The 15,465-nt window shown below is 40.1% G+C and overlaps 1 protein-coding gene across 2 annotated transcripts in view; it reads left to right on the forward strand.

Annotated features, from left to right (window-relative positions):
* Window positions 1-15,465, forward strand: part of LOC127006585 (rabankyrin-5-like) — a 69,225-nt gene that overhangs the window by 47,562 nt on the left and 6,198 nt on the right. Inside the window, exons 6-18 of one of the 2 annotated variants that reach the window (XM_050876654.1) lie at window positions 716-881; window positions 1,562-1,760; window positions 2,926-3,121; window positions 4,366-4,401; window positions 7,176-7,355; window positions 7,735-7,939; window positions 8,840-9,092; window positions 9,683-9,853; window positions 10,451-10,524; window positions 11,325-11,521; window positions 12,343-12,543; window positions 13,187-13,341; window positions 13,895-14,090. In XM_050876654.1, the coding sequence (XP_050732611.1) occupies window positions 716-881; window positions 1,562-1,760; window positions 2,926-3,121; window positions 4,366-4,401; window positions 7,176-7,355; window positions 7,735-7,939; window positions 8,840-9,092; window positions 9,683-9,853; window positions 10,451-10,524; window positions 11,325-11,521; window positions 12,343-12,543; window positions 13,187-13,341; window positions 13,895-14,090 (2,229 nt within the window). The remainder of the gene's footprint in view (window positions 1-715; window positions 882-1,561; window positions 1,761-2,925; window positions 3,122-4,365; window positions 4,402-7,175; window positions 7,356-7,734; window positions 7,940-8,839; window positions 9,093-9,682; window positions 9,854-10,450; window positions 10,525-11,324; window positions 11,522-12,342; window positions 12,544-13,186; window positions 13,342-13,894; window positions 14,091-15,465) is intronic. The other variant, XM_050876655.1, reaches the window with a different exon arrangement.

Consider the following 15,465-nt stretch of genomic DNA (forward strand, 5'->3'; position numbering starts at 1 on the left):
AATAATAATAATAATAATAATAATAATAATAATAATAATAATAATAATAATAATAATAATAATAATACATAATAACAATAATAATAATAATAATAATAATAATAATAATAATAATAATAATAATAATGATAATAATAGTAATAATAAAAATAATAATAACAACAATAATGATGGTAATTATAATAATGGATGAAATAGCGTATTCCAAAGAGTATACTATATCACCTGTCATGTTGGCCAGTTTTGTATTGATTATAATCAGAAAGATAATGCAAAGGGTTTCTGCTATTTTTTCCTGTGGTTTGTGTTTTCCTTGTATATTTAGAAAATAGGATTTCTTTTATTTCTAATGTGATTATGTTTCCTTCCTAAGAAAGTTGGGCTTTTTTTATTTCTTATGTGGTTTGTGCTGTGTCTGTTTAAATAGTAGAGTTTCTGCTATTTTCTTGTTTGTGTGTTTAAAAGTCAGGTTTCTGTTATTTTTTGTGGTGGATTTGCTCAATTTTTCCATGGGCTATATTTCCATCTTGTCTTCCAGATTGGGTTGTTGTACTAAAGGATATTTGTACCTTAAATCTGCTTGCCATGCACAAAATCATAAAGTGCCAATGGACTGGATTGTGATTGCAGATGATACATTTTGATCTATTCTGAAACTTGCTACACAGACCAGCACACTTTTCTTCACTCACCTCTGTGACCCACCCACCCACAGTTGCCGGGGGTGCTGGATGAGGCAGACAGTGCGGGAGACATGGCCCTAGACTTGGCATTGGTGGGGCGGCAGCACAGCATTGCCGACACCCTGCTGAAACACGGCGCCTCGGTTACCACCACGGACCCCACCGGCGCCTCCCTGCTGCACCGGGCTGTCAGGAGGGGTGAGTGTTGGGGGTGTCAGGCTGCAGTGGGGAGCAGTAACTAATTAGGATCTCAGTTAATTATTTCTGTGGCATGTCATTTCTTTGTGCATTTGAACACTTGGGAGGAACCTGTATATAATCTTTTTCCTCTCTAGGGCTTTTACCTATGCTCATATTGGGTTGCTGTTTTAGGGGTTGTGGGTTAGGGTTTAGGAGTTGTGGCTTTGGGTTTTAAGGTTGGGATTTTAGGGCATAGTTGTGGCTTTGGAGTTTAGGCATTAGGGTATTAGGGCTTGTGGTTTTAAGATTTGGAGTGTTAGTGCTTGATGTATTAGGGCTTGGGTTGTTTGGTTGGGGTATTAGGGCTTGGGTTATTTGGTTGGGGTATTAGGGCTTGGGTATTTAGGGTTGGGGTTAAAGCTTGGGGTTTTAGGGTTGGGGTATTAGGGCTTGGGGTTTTAGGGTATGTGGTTTTAGGGTTTAGGAGTTGTGGCTTGGGGTTTTAAGGCTCTTTCCAATGCCTCTCCAAACAAGCTTGTACATTAGATTCACAAGAATACACAAAGATACAAGAAACCATTTGAGAAATATATATATCTCTTCAGGTGATGAGTATTTTGCTTCCTACCTTATACATTAGACTCACAAGAATTCACACAGATACAAAGAACTATGTGGGAAATATTTATCTCCCCCAGGTGATGAGTATTCTGCCTCCTTCCTGATGAGCCACGGGTGCTCTGTGAATGTGGCCACGCTGCGAGATGGCTCTACGCCCCTGCACACCCTCGCCAGCCAGGACTACCCAGACCCCCAGGTGCGGCAGGACATGGTGAGGGTGGCGCAGATGATGATTGAGAAAGGTGCTGACCCCAACATCCAGGACAAGAACATGAAGTGAGTGGTGCAGAGAAATAGTGTTTGTGTGAGGCTGTCTGAAGAATGAGTGTGTGAATATAGTAGTAAAACGATTGGTTGCGTTTGTAAAGTTAAAAGAAGATACGTATATGAATGTATCTTCTCTCTCTCTTTTTGGCCACTCTACTCTATTCTCTACTCTCTTTTTGGCCACTACTCTATTCAGGAGCAGTAAGTAGCGGGCTTTTTTTTTTCATTATTGTTTTCTTTTCTTTTTCTTTTTTTTACACCCTTGCAATGTCTCCTCTGCTATATAAAAAATAAATAAATAAATAAAGTAGACATGATTTTGAAGATTCTAAGGAGGAAAAGAGCACTAAAAGGAAAAGATAAAAGAGAAGGCATATGAATGTAGTATAATGATTCTAAGTGTTTGTGGAGTATGAGTGGAGGAATATGAACAGAGAATAATGGTTTTAAGTGTTTATGCAGTTAAGGAGTAGAAATATATAATAGTGTAAAAATGATAAGGATGAGGGAATGTTGTGGTATGGTAAGGTTGAAGGACAGAGTTCTATGAATTTTTTTGCACTGAGTAGTAATATAAAGGGTAACAAGACATTTTTTTGGTCATTGGTCAACAATCTGCTTAGTGGCTTTGTTTACTTTATATATAATGGCTTCATTTATCCTCTTTTTAACCCGGTAGCAGCGAGGATCATGTTTCTTAATGGTCCCCCTCAAGCGAGAAAAATTAAAAAAATCACCCCTCACACAAACCATTTCATAATATATATCAAAGCATTTGTGATTAGATTATGTATCATCTATTTTGGGGGGGTTAAATCATGGCACAAATTTGGCCTTCGCTGCTACTGGGTTAATAACATTTTCTTTACATTCTTTACTTTTCTTTTTCTCACTTCTTCCCCACGATTGCAGGACAGTGATACACCTGGTGGAGGAAGGAAGGAGAGAGAGAACTACCTTTGTTTCCTTTGCATTTCTTCTTTCTTATTTATCTCCCTTACCCTGTATAACATGTATTTATATTTCTTTCACACCCCTTTTCCTCAATTATAGAATGGTGATGGCAGAGGAGGGTGAGAAAGAAGAGAGTGCCTTGATTTTTTTTTTACTGTTTCATTTATCCTACTTCCCCCTCATAACATTTCTTTTTCTCACTCCTTCACCTCCATTTCAGGACAGTGATGCATCTGGTGGTGGAGGGAGAGAGAGAAGAGATCTTCCGCGTCCTCATTGAGCACGACAACCTCCGCCTAGAGCTGCAGGACAAGAGTGGCCTTCCCCCCCTGTGGTACGCCCTCACCTCCAGCACGGACTTCAGCGACACCTCCTACGCCTCACTCCTCATCAAGAAAGGAGCTTCGCCTGATGCTGTAAGTGCTGGTGCTCCCTCACTCTCTTCTTGCTCCTGTTGTTGTTACTGAGTTCCTATCTGTCTCCCTTATGCCCCCTTCTCACACCCTGTCTCGTCCACTCTCTTCTTGCTCCTGTTGTTGTTACTGAGTTCCTGTCTCGTCCACTCTCTTCTTGCTCCTGTTGTTACTGTGTTCCTATCTGTCTCCCTTATGCCCCCTTCTCACACCCTGTCTCGTCCACTCTCTTCCTAATACTATTGTTATTGTTTTCGTCTCCCTTTCTTATAGCCTCTCATTCCCTTTCTTGTTCACCTTCTTACTCCTATTGTTACTGTGTCCCATTCTCCCTTCCTTAGTCTCTTTTCACTCCTTGTTCACAGTTTGCTTATTCCTATTTCTCTGTATCCCACTTTTCCTCCTATATGCTCTTATTTACTTCTTTTCTCATTCACTAATTTATTCAGGACCTCACTCTCTTTTTGTGCCTGTCTCCTTTCCTCATGCCCTTACTCACTTCCTTTCTCACTCATTATATATATTCAGCTGATTTTGCTCTCTTTATACTTCTTTTGTTACTGTTTCTTTATCTCTCTTATGCCCTTCCTCACTTCCTTTCTCACTCACTATACTTATTCATCTGATTTCGCTGTCTTTATATTTCTTTTGTTACTGTGTCTATCCTCCTTATGCCCTTATTCTCTCTTTTTCCCTCACTAAATTATTCAACTGAGTTCATTCCTTTTGCTCATTCCCTCTCATGCAGATTATCTCTCCAACTTCTGTAACTCATTATATTTCCATCTCTTGTTATAAAAAAAGTAGGTCTGTCTCATGTGAATTATGGCATCTTGCTTGTGCACTATACCCTTTGCTTAATAACCTCTTTTTGCTGCAGCTTCCTCACTATGTACCTTGTTCTCCTAATCCTTACTTCCTCTGTTGCCTCAATCACTTCCCCATTCCCTCCCTCCCCATCCCAAAGGCTTCCTCACTACCTCCCAAAACTGTGTGTGTTCTTTTCCTTGTTATGCCATGCTATTATGATCAGTACAGTGCCTCAGAATTGTCAGTTTTTACAGTATTACATGTAAAATGAATTATATTTAGGTAGAAAAATATGTTAATTCAAGCCTGTAAATGCATATATGTATTGCTTAGCAGGCTTGTTTTCTGCCCCTGAGCTGCTTCCTGTACTGTTAAAAAGTTTATGTCAGGTTTTGGTATTCATTACATTACTCTCTTTTCCTAACATGCACACGAAGGTCACAGGAGACTCTTTTAGCATGAAAAAAAAGAAGGTAAGAGTAGTTGTCTCATCTCGTGTGGTTCCTTGCGTGTTTGTTTTGGTAGCACGTCGGGGCCGTAGACCTGCAAACATCCCAGGATCTTGGTGCTCTTTTCAGCATTTGTTCCCCATTTTGGCACCTTCATATTGCTTGTATCCTCCTCATCATCTTCAGCCATTACTAGTCCACTACAAGACAAACGCCTTTAATGTTCTCCACCTCTCTTTGTTTTGTGTTCAAGTACTTCATTCTGCTGAGGCAAAGCAAAGGCTCCAATCCCACCTCTCTACTTCATCCTCTATCTGCCCAGACTTTTCTTAGAATTTCTAGGTTATCATTAAAAAAAACTGTTTGACCTTTAGTACCAGTAGGCTTTCTTGATGGGGCCTAATGGTTTGCCCCAGCGAGTGTTTTATAGTACTGCCATCTTGCTTGGTTCATACCACTTTCCAGAGCTCATATTTGATCTTCTTTAGAGTTTATATAGAGTCTGGGTTGATAATTGGTCTTCAGAAAGCATGGGGGTAGCCTTAGGCCACTTGGCGATGGTTGAAAAATTGCCAGCTTGTTTGTAGCGGCAGGTGGGACGTGAACCTGCACCCTCTTGGCTGCCTCGCCCACACACTGACTACCCAGCCACCGCCTCCCTGCTACTTTTGTTGTCCATCTGTTATCAGTTCTACTCATGATATGACTTGACCAAGTACATTACTTATTGTTAATAATCAATAACTTCAACCTTTTTTTTATTGTTTATTACATAATGCTAGCTTTCTGTCTCTCCATTTTAAAGCCAGGAATTTTCTCTTCATTCCCCTCAGGATATCCTCTTAACTTTCTAAATACTTTGTCAGGTGCCAAGTTTCTGAACTATTTGTTAGAATTGCCAGGATACTGAGTGTACACTTTTCTCCAGGGAGAGTGGGAGGCCACTATTCTTGACAGTACTGTGCTTACCAAAGTGCTCCACCCCATTCTTATTTTCCTTCTGATTTCTTTTTCATGGTCTGTGTTTGCATTAATTGATTCTCCTAGATATGTCAGTTTCTCTGCCCTCAAATGTTTGGATCCCAATCATCATTTATTGTCCTGCCAACTGATTATTAAACATTACTTTTTGTTTTCTTCATCTTCATTTCTTGGCTTACTTCTAGACATTCTGTGAAGTTCCTTTATCACTCTTTCTAAGTTTTCCTCAGACTCACTTAATAGCAGATGTAAATTTAACGTTAGTGAATTCACCTTCCTTTCTGATTTTCTTGTGTAATTTGTTGGTCTCCTTGTGTTTTCCAACACCTTTATGCATGGTTCATCCATGCCCTGCCTCCTGAGTTCGTGCATGACAGCTGTAGTTATAACTGAGACAAATGCTCTCTCATAATCTATGAAAGCCATGCATTGTGGTGACTGCCCACCTTGATCAATGTACAATTTGGTGATGAATTTTTACACAACCCCAACTGCCTTCATATTACTTGTGATGTTGCCATTTGCATCTTTTAGAGCAAATAACTGATAACTGTCAATCCCCAGTCTTCTCTTGGTTGTTTTTATGATTTTGTCATTCTTTAGAGTTTAATCATTCTAATTCATTCTAAATCTTCCCCTACCACTAATTTTCTTGTTACTGATAAGTTTTGCCAAACTCATCTCATCCCTTCTTGTTCTAACTTTCATATCTTTGCTCTTCTTTAAAGGGTCCTTTGTTTCTTTTGTTCCTTGGTGCCTTTCCTCCTACTTCTAGTGCTGCCTCCATTCCAGTTTGAGTTAATATGTCATTTGGTTCTTCTGTATCTCCTTCAACCTCATCAAATAAAGTTGAGAATTTCTTCTGAATTTTTATACTGAATCCTATGACTATGAAAATATTTGGGTATTTCTTATTTCATCATTTTTCCCTCTCTCCTTAGGTTTACACATACTTTACATCTTACCCGTTGGTGGTCACAGAATTCAAGTCAGATGAGTGGTGTTACATCCTTTTTCTGGTTTGGAATTTCCATTAAGATGAAAGCAAATTTCATTCATTGTCTCTCCATTGGAGCTTTTGCAGGTCTATTTCCTGATTATTTTTTTCCTGAAAAATATGTTCATGACTCTGAGTCTGTTTTTTTCCATAAATTCAACAAGTTGACCTCTGTGCTCTGTTCCAGATTGTCAAATAGCTTTTTCACCAACATTTTTGATCCCTGTTTTTTCATCAAAGTCTCCCTTGATTGTTGAAAACTGGGCTTTATACCATTTCATTTCTTCTTCCACATCCTCACACTTTACTGCTACATCATCACTATAAGTTGATATTTGTGCATGATGTTGGTGCATATGCCTGAAGTATTGTACGTTTGTTTCTTCTGTTCAGCTTGATAATGATTCCTGCCACTTTTTCCTTGATTCTGAAATTCCTCAATGTGCCTTGCTAGATTCCTGTTGATGAAGAATCCAACTCAGTGCTCTTTACAATATACAAGTCCTTAGTAGCACAATATATGTCCCGCAGGCCATGAATGCTATGAATGCCTCACTTGTCCTCCCAACTATGACATCCCACTTAGGAGAAAACCATTTACAGCTGCACATTGAACCCTGTGATATAGATTTCGACTGGTGTTTTTATTTATCTATTTATTTTTTTATTGCTCTTCAGCTGCTTTCTTTTGCTGTAAATAAAAATAATAATAATATATTAGCACTTAAAACTTTTGAACGAGGAAGATGAAACCATTTAGAGCCAAACCTTAAATAGCAGACACAGAATAAGATCACATTGAGGTACATTCCTCCTGCAGGTGCTGAGGTCCAGTGGTGAGACGCTGCTGCACATGCTGGCGAGGAAGGGGCTGGAGGAGGCAGGGCTGTTCCTCACCACACAGGACGTCAAGTGTAACATAGTGAATGCCGATGGTGAGACGCCCCTCCACGTGTCCTGCACCGCGGGTCTGCCCTCGCTCACCACGGCCCTTCTGCAGGTAAAGGGATAGTGTTGTTTACTCTCTTTTTCTCTATTGTTCTATTATATTCTGTTGTTCATTGTATCCAGGGTTTTCTCTGTTTTCTCTACATATTTAGTCTGTTATCATCATCCATACTGTGTTATTGTTCATCATCACCATCATCATCCTCTTCATTAATATAGTTTGCTACCTCTTTTTTTTCACAATTATCTTTGTCATAATAATGTGTATAGCAATTAGTTCCCTTATTCCATTTTTTCATTGTCAAATCATATTCCTTTGAGTGTAGGAAGACATAAAATTCCCTTTATTGCTAATCAAAACAGAATATTCATGACTTTCTTTTGGGACTTCAGAATGTTAAGTATTAACACATTGCTTTCCATCTTAACAGAAAGGAGCAAATCCAAACTTGCAAACATATTCCTCCTCGCCGTCCATGAATTCAAGAGCAGCTAACAACGATCCTTTTGCTGAGGACGAGTGGAGCAGCGACGGCAGCAGCCCCAAGGACAGCCCGACCTTCAAGGAGACAGGCCTTCACCGCGCCATCAGGAACAAGAATGAAGCAGACATCAGGGCAATACTGGACCACAAGGGTAAGGGTCAGGACTAGGGAAAGGGCAATACTGGGCCACAAGGGTAAGGGTCAGGACTAGAGAGGGGGCAATACTGGACCACAAGGGTAAGGGTCAGGACTAGGGAAAGGGCAGTACTGGACCACAAAGGTTGCAATACTGGTACCAAAAGCAAGGCAGGTAACTCATTGCAAGTCCACTGCCTCCTCAGCCTCCTCCTCCTCCTATTGCTCCTCCTCAGTTGTGTGGCATATTTTGTCCCTATATTCGAGAACCCTTTGATCTTGATTTGCAAAGAGAGAAAACTTAGCCACTTCGTCATTATCATTCAACAGCTTAAGACTTCAGTGCATTTTGATTTCACAAATGATTCATTTATGAGACCAATAGGATCCTTAATCTGGGTATAAAGGAGTGGATCAGGTTTAAGAGCTGTGATTTGTGTGAGTTGTTAAAGTTTGAAAGGTGGCAACAAAACAAAAGATGTAGGATACAGTGTCTGAAGTCCTGGCAGAAAAATGGGTCTGTACTCATGGGTGATTCTAGTTATTGATGTTTGGGAACTACGTATATGCTGAAGTTTTTGTGTGTGGCTAAATATTTTTCATTGTTTATTTAGTATTGTCTTCTTTTGTAACAGTATTCCCCATCTATAGCTTTGTCATGAAGACTTAAAAGGTTATCAGTAGTCTTAGCATGCCCATAGATTTTTGAAAGAAATTTTGCCAACATTGATGCATGGAAAATACATATATACTAAAGGGGATGCTAAATATTTAATTTTATTGTTCATTTACTGCCGTCATTTGTGACAGCATTCCTCAAGCATAGTTTTTGTCATGAAGAACTAAAAAGTTATCAGTAGGATTTCAGACTGTTAATAGTTTTCTGTAGATTTGAAAGAAATATTCCTGACTTCAGAATACTGTGAGAACAACAAGTCTGAGCCTCTGCTGACCCCTGACCTGAACCTCCGTGACTCTGACGACCTGACCCCCCTGGGTGTGGCCTTGGGGACGGGCCAGATCACGGTGGCCAAGCACTTGCTGGAGGCCGGGGCGGACATCAACACCACCAACTCACAGGGCTACAGCCTCCTGCACCTGGCCATCCAGGTCAAGAATCATGATGTGGCCACCTTCCTCATCAACAATGGAGCAGAGACAAACTTAAGGCAGGGCTTGTATTGCATTCTTGTGTCTTACTCTTTCTTATTCTGTAATGTTTGTTTAGCTCCTGTGTCTCATTTTATCATTCAAATCAAATCTAATTTTATCATCTTCAAAATTAATCTAATTACATCCCATTCAAACCAATCCTAATTCTATCCATTTAAACTCTACCTAATTTTATCTTATTCATACTATAGGAAATCAAAATTATCTTATTTAAACCTAATCTTAATGTCATATCCAAACCTAACCTTATTTTTTCATTGTCAAACCTAACCTAAGCTTCATCAGCAATGGAGCAGAGACAAATTTAATTGCTGTGTCTCATTCTGTCTTATTCTGTAATGTTAGTTTTTTTGTGTTTTCTATCTTTTGTGATGTCATTTGAGTGTTTAGCCACAGTTTTGAGTTTTATTTTCTCTTGTTTAATGTTACCGACTCCTTTTTTGGCTACAGAAAATGTGATAACTTAATAATGATGACAATTTTTTATCACTATCACATCTTTCTTTTTGTCTTCATTCATGTGTGTGATAGTATGAAAAGGTTCACTCACTCATCCACTCATCCATCCCCTCACTAACACCAACAGGACTCGAGAAGGTTTGTCTCCACTGGACCTGTGCATCAGCGAGGAGTTTGGGGTGGTGGTGGCGCTGCTCTGTACCCATAAAGCGGACCTCAACTCGCAGCGTGGCTCAGACCCTCCACTCTGGCAGGCACTCAACTCAAAGCAGGAGGATGTCGCTTCAGTCCTTGTCCAGTGAGTGAGATATTTTTTTTATGTCTTGCTTTTGATGTGCAGAGATGTTTAATCTTTCTTGCGATACATTTAGGAATTTCTGTATTATAACCTCAAGCATGTATTATTAACGATCATCCATTTTTCTCATTTTCAAGGTAACATCAGAATTGTCTTTATGTGATACAGAGGACATAACTCACCTCTTTGCTTATAATCTAATCTACCTATCTGATGTCCCGTCCCCTCACATAATATAACCTTACCTAGACCTAACCTAATGCAACCTCATCCATTTACCTCAATCCTGCCCACATACACTTTTCTTCATAAAATCATCCCTATTGATTCATCTCATGTGTCCATATCACCTCAATGCACCATGTGTTATACCACTCCACAGTCCACTCCCTCTGTGGTTTACTGTAACACTCATACCAAACAATTCATATATACTTTCATTACATATTCCATTCTATCCTGACACACAATATGCTCCTCTTATACACACATATATGCACTCTTCTTCATTAAAGGTATAACAGACATTTAAACCCTATTTAAACACACTTTAGATATCAGTAGAAAACTAATATGGTGTGTTTCTGTGTGCTTCAGGCATCACGTGGATACTGACAACTGGGGCGAGGGTCCCGAGGGTTGCCTCCAGACGCTTCTCCACAAGGCCATTGGTGAGTGTCCGCAACATTTTGATCAGTATTCTCAGATGCCTTTGCCACTTACGTCAGTACTTACAAAGGCCGAAAAGGAAATTACTCAGGTTCTCATCAGTGTGTTTTTCACATTCATGGTACAGGAGCTTTTTCAAACTACCACTAGGATCATAAAACTACCCATGAACATGCACACATTTCCTACGAAAGCCTTGTCAAATGTGTGCTTGGGCACTGAAATGTTTAACCCCTAAAGGACAGGCTAGAGGGTGATTTTCTGCTTGCAGAGTGTGAGCTATGTTGCTAATTTTTTTTAAATAGGTGTTCTTCATCAGTGCCCTGTGTGGCAACTTCAGACTAAAACAAAATAGTTCATAGTGCTTTAACACTGCCAATCTTTCATCTACATGATGAATGGAACTAGAAGTCCCTTGGTTGCAGTATGGCAGAGATATAATGTTGGGAAGTACAAATGTTGGTGGGGCAGCGGATGATGGGAGTTCCCACACCCCGCCTTTCTCCAACCGAGCAGGAATTTCCACCAGCCGTGCTTTATGGGTTAAGAATATGACTCAAGTCACGCTTTGTCAATATAAGTAACAAAGTAATCCTCACATAAAATAGTCATCATAATGCCCTACATCTTCCCCATTAATCAATAAACTTCAATATCCTCTCATTGGGCCATTCATCTCTTGAGTCAGTCACTTGGTAGTCATTTTAGAGGGGGACAGTTAAGTTTTGAAGAGAAATGGACTGTTTGAAAAAAAATGCAACACTTATTGTATTAAAGCACCTCATTTTTCCCTCCCACACAGACGAGAACCGGGAGGACATCGCCGTCTTCCTGATCCGCAGTGGCTGTGACGTCAACGCTGTGAGGAAGCCGGGGCCAGGAGGTGCGGGGGGTGATGAGGCGCATGACCTCATGACGCCCCTCCATCTCTGCTGCTCCTGGGGTCTGGAGGACACGACTCAGGCACTCATTGAACATGGGGCCAAAGTGAATGCCAAGGTAGTTACCAGTGGGGTGCTAGAGTCTCCCCTTGGATGTATTTAGTAGCTTGGTTGTCAGTTATGTTCCTCCTTTATCTCCTATTTCTCTTTATTTCTTTATTTCTTTATCTCTTCCTTTTTCTTTGATTCTTTTTCCTGAGCTTTAATACAGGTATTCCCTGCTTTCCAATTGATTTATGGAAAATGTTTAATGGACTGCACTGTGTTTAAATCATTATCAAAGCAAATATGAACATATTCCATGGTAGCATAAATAAAGACTGAACTAATCATAAAAGCAAGCCAGACAGATCCTGAAGAGAGCAAAGACAGTAAAAGAATGAGGATCATAAGAGCAAAACATCGTAAGGTGGCAGAGACCTGTATGTTGTTGTTGTGGTTTGCAGTTTGGTACTTCTCATTTTTGTTTATCATGGTGAGGAGTTTCCTGTTGTATTCCTTTTCTTCATCCTGGATTGTATCATTGAGAACATCCAGTCCAGTGCACACACCCACTGCAACTTGACGCAGCACACATACACAGTTCCAAAGCACCATTAACCCTTAGACGTTGGTGAAACTATATATAGATGGCCCAAAATTCAGTCAGTCAATTTTGTATGGCAGAAATGTAACAACACTTCCAGACTGCGGTAGAATCTATGTATAGACGATATTTAAAACATCTCTTTTGTGATGTAACTATATTTATACTACGGTCCTAAGGTCGGCAGTGACTATACATTGACGGTTCATTTTGGGGGGAGCTACTCTTCAAATACTGCTGCTGTCCAAGGGCTAAGAAATCTAACATGCCTTTCTTCCTTCTACTCTCCCCAGGATGCAGAGAGCAAGGCGCCACTGCACCACGCCATAGAAAACGCCCACACCAACATTATCTCCCTGCTCCTGTCCCATCCCGCCCTGGACCTCACTGTTAGAGATAAGACTGGGGTCACGCCTTTTGCTGCGGCCATGAGTCGAAAGAATAACAAAGCCGCCAAGGCTATTCTTAACAGGGAGTCCAAGGCTGCGGAACAGGTGTGTATTTCTGTTTGTTGTCACACAGTACAGGTGGTTGCATTGTTTTGTGGTCCAGTGGGAGTGATGTTAAGGCTCATATTCACAGATGCTTTCAGCTCTCACGGCAAATATTTCCAAAAGCCACATAAGAGATTAGTCGGGTTCTCCTGAGTGTTTTCCATATTCACGGTGCAAAAACCTTGTCAGACTATCACTAGGCTCATAAAATCACTCATGGAAATACCCACAACTTATACAAAAGCCATACCAAATGTGGATGTGTAAGGCCTGAATTGTTTGGGAATAAGGGTCCCAAGTATTGAGTTTGAGGAATAGCCATTTCAAACTCTATTAACAACACAGTTCAGTGTTATCAATAGTTGCAGTAATGCTCAGTCATAAATGTAAAAAAAGACAAGTTTTCATTAGGTATAATCTTTGATGGCTAAAACTTGATGATCACTTTATGAATAATTATTAATAATATTATGTCTCACTGTTTGGTCAGATCATTATGGGGCCATTCTCATGATGACTGGCACCCTTTTTTGGCAGACTTTTTTGTTTACACCATTTTTGCCCTTGAGCCGCCTCCTTTTCTGAAAAAAAAGTAATAAATAAATAAAAAATTGAACCACCAAGCATCCCTCCCATCTTGCAGTATGACCACAAGGGCCACAACTTCCTGCACCTGGCCATCCTCAAGAAGGACATGGAAAGCCTGCTGTTCCTGCTCAGCATTAACGTGGACATGCACACCCGTACGCAGGACCAGCAATCCTACACGCCGCTGCACCTGGCCGCCACGCTGCAGGGGTACGCACGCACACACGACTATTAAACGTTACTCTTGCTCAACTAACTTGATATTATTAGTTTTGTATTTTTTACTCTATATTCTTCTCTCTTAGGACGAAAATGCTGAAACTAACTTGATATTGGTTTGTCTCAGTGACTTCTTTGTTTCTCTAAAATGTTTGCTACATTAAATTGATATTGGATTTTTTTGTATATTTTTCTTACTTTCATTTTGCAAGAAATCCGGTATTTCTTTGTCTCAATGAATTTTCTGTTCCCTGGGAAGTGAACACAGGTATGTTTTCATTCCTGTATCCAACCTCATTGCTATACCCATATTTCTTCTCACTATTGCATCATTGGCATCTTTGCTCTTTCTTCTTTTTTAACCCCCTTTTATTTCTTCTTCTATAAACCTTTTTACTCTCTGCAGTCTCATTCATCAAAGTTTTACCCCATCCCACTTTTACGTCACCTTTTACTCTGTTTTTAACCTCTTTTACTAGCCTTATCCCCTTCTTATTACTCATTCCCTTACCTTTCCACACCACTTTTTTTCCCTACTCATCAGGTCTGAGATGATTGTTCGCAACTTGCTGCTGGCGGGGCGAGAGGCCATCAAAGAGCTCACGCCACAGAAGCAGACGGTGCTGCACTTGGCAGCGGCCCACGACCAGCCACAGCTTGCCTCCATCTTCATCGAGAATGGTGTGCAGGTGGACGCCGTGGATGACAACCTCAATAATGCTCTCCATGTGGCTGTCAAGGTGAGTGACGTGTGCTTGTTGCTTGTTGCTGAATTGCTTTTCCTGTACTCTAGTAAAAGAATGTGTGTAGGGATGTCTGTGTATTTACCTATTTATATTTACCTATTTGTAATCTACCAGGCCCTAGCTAAGCTCTAATAGTCCCATCTCCATATCTACATTCATCCAGCCTTTCCTTCATTTGGTGGACACTGCTCACCTCCACCACCTCTTCCCGCAAGCTGTTCCATGTGTTAACACTTCTGTGTGGAAAACTATACTTTTTTAAGTCACTCAAACAGGTTCCTTTATTAAGTTTCTTCATATGTCCTCTCAGCCCCTGTGTTCTTGCAGTTGAGAAGAAATCATCTCTGTCCACCTCATCAAACTTATTTACCAACTTATACAGCGTGATCAGATCTCCTCTCTCCCTTCTTTGTTCCAGTGTCATCAAGTCCATCTCCTTCAATCTGTCTTCATATATCATATTTGAGAGTTCTGGGACCATTTTAGTTGCAATTCTCTGTATCCTTTCCAGCTTTCTGATATCCTTTTTTCTGTGAGGCATATTCAAGCTTTGGTTTTATCAATGATATTATTTTCTTCATGATTTCTTTGTCCATAAAATGGAATGATACCCTTATATTTTGCATCATCTTGTAGGTTTCTCCAAACAGCTTGTTTATGTGCTTTTCTGGGGATAGTGTGTCTTGCATCGTTACTCCCAAATCTTTTTCTTCATTTACCACCTTTAAGTTTTCTTCTCCCATCCTGTATGTTTTCCTTGGTCTTTTTTTACTTTTCCCCATTTCCATAACATGGCACTTGTTTGCATTAAATTCCATCTCCCATAACTGGCTCCATCTATACACTCTATCCAGGTCTTTTTGCAGTTCCTCACAATCCTCCTGCATCCTCATTTTTCTTGTTAACTTTGCATCGTCTGCTAAAAGGCTCATATAACATTTTATACCCTTTGGCATATCGTTTATATATGTTATTAACATTATTGGGGCCAGAAATGAGCCTTGAGGAACTCCACTCTCTACTCTCCTCCAATTTGAATTTCTTCCCTAATCACCGTCCTAAAATACTTCATCCACTCGATAACCTTTCCGCCCATTCCTCCCCACTGCTGTAGTTTCCAGATTAACCTTTTCTGCAGAACCTTGTCAAAAGCTTTTCTCAAATCAAGATATACACATTCAACCCATCCTCTTTCTTGCACCACGTCTATTGCTCTTGAGTAGAAACATAGTAAGTTAGTGACATGATTTCCCTTTTTGAAATCCAAACTGTCCTTCATTTATCATGTTTTCCTTTTCTAAATGTCCGTCCCATTGTTTTTTTATTATACTTTCACAAATCTTGCACACTACACTTGTCAAAGAAAATG

The sequence above is a fragment of the Eriocheir sinensis genome, chromosome 33, assembly GCF_024679095.1.
Source record: "Eriocheir sinensis breed Jianghai 21 chromosome 33, ASM2467909v1, whole genome shotgun sequence".
Taxonomy (NCBI): domain Eukaryota; kingdom Metazoa; phylum Arthropoda; class Malacostraca; order Decapoda; family Varunidae; genus Eriocheir; species Eriocheir sinensis.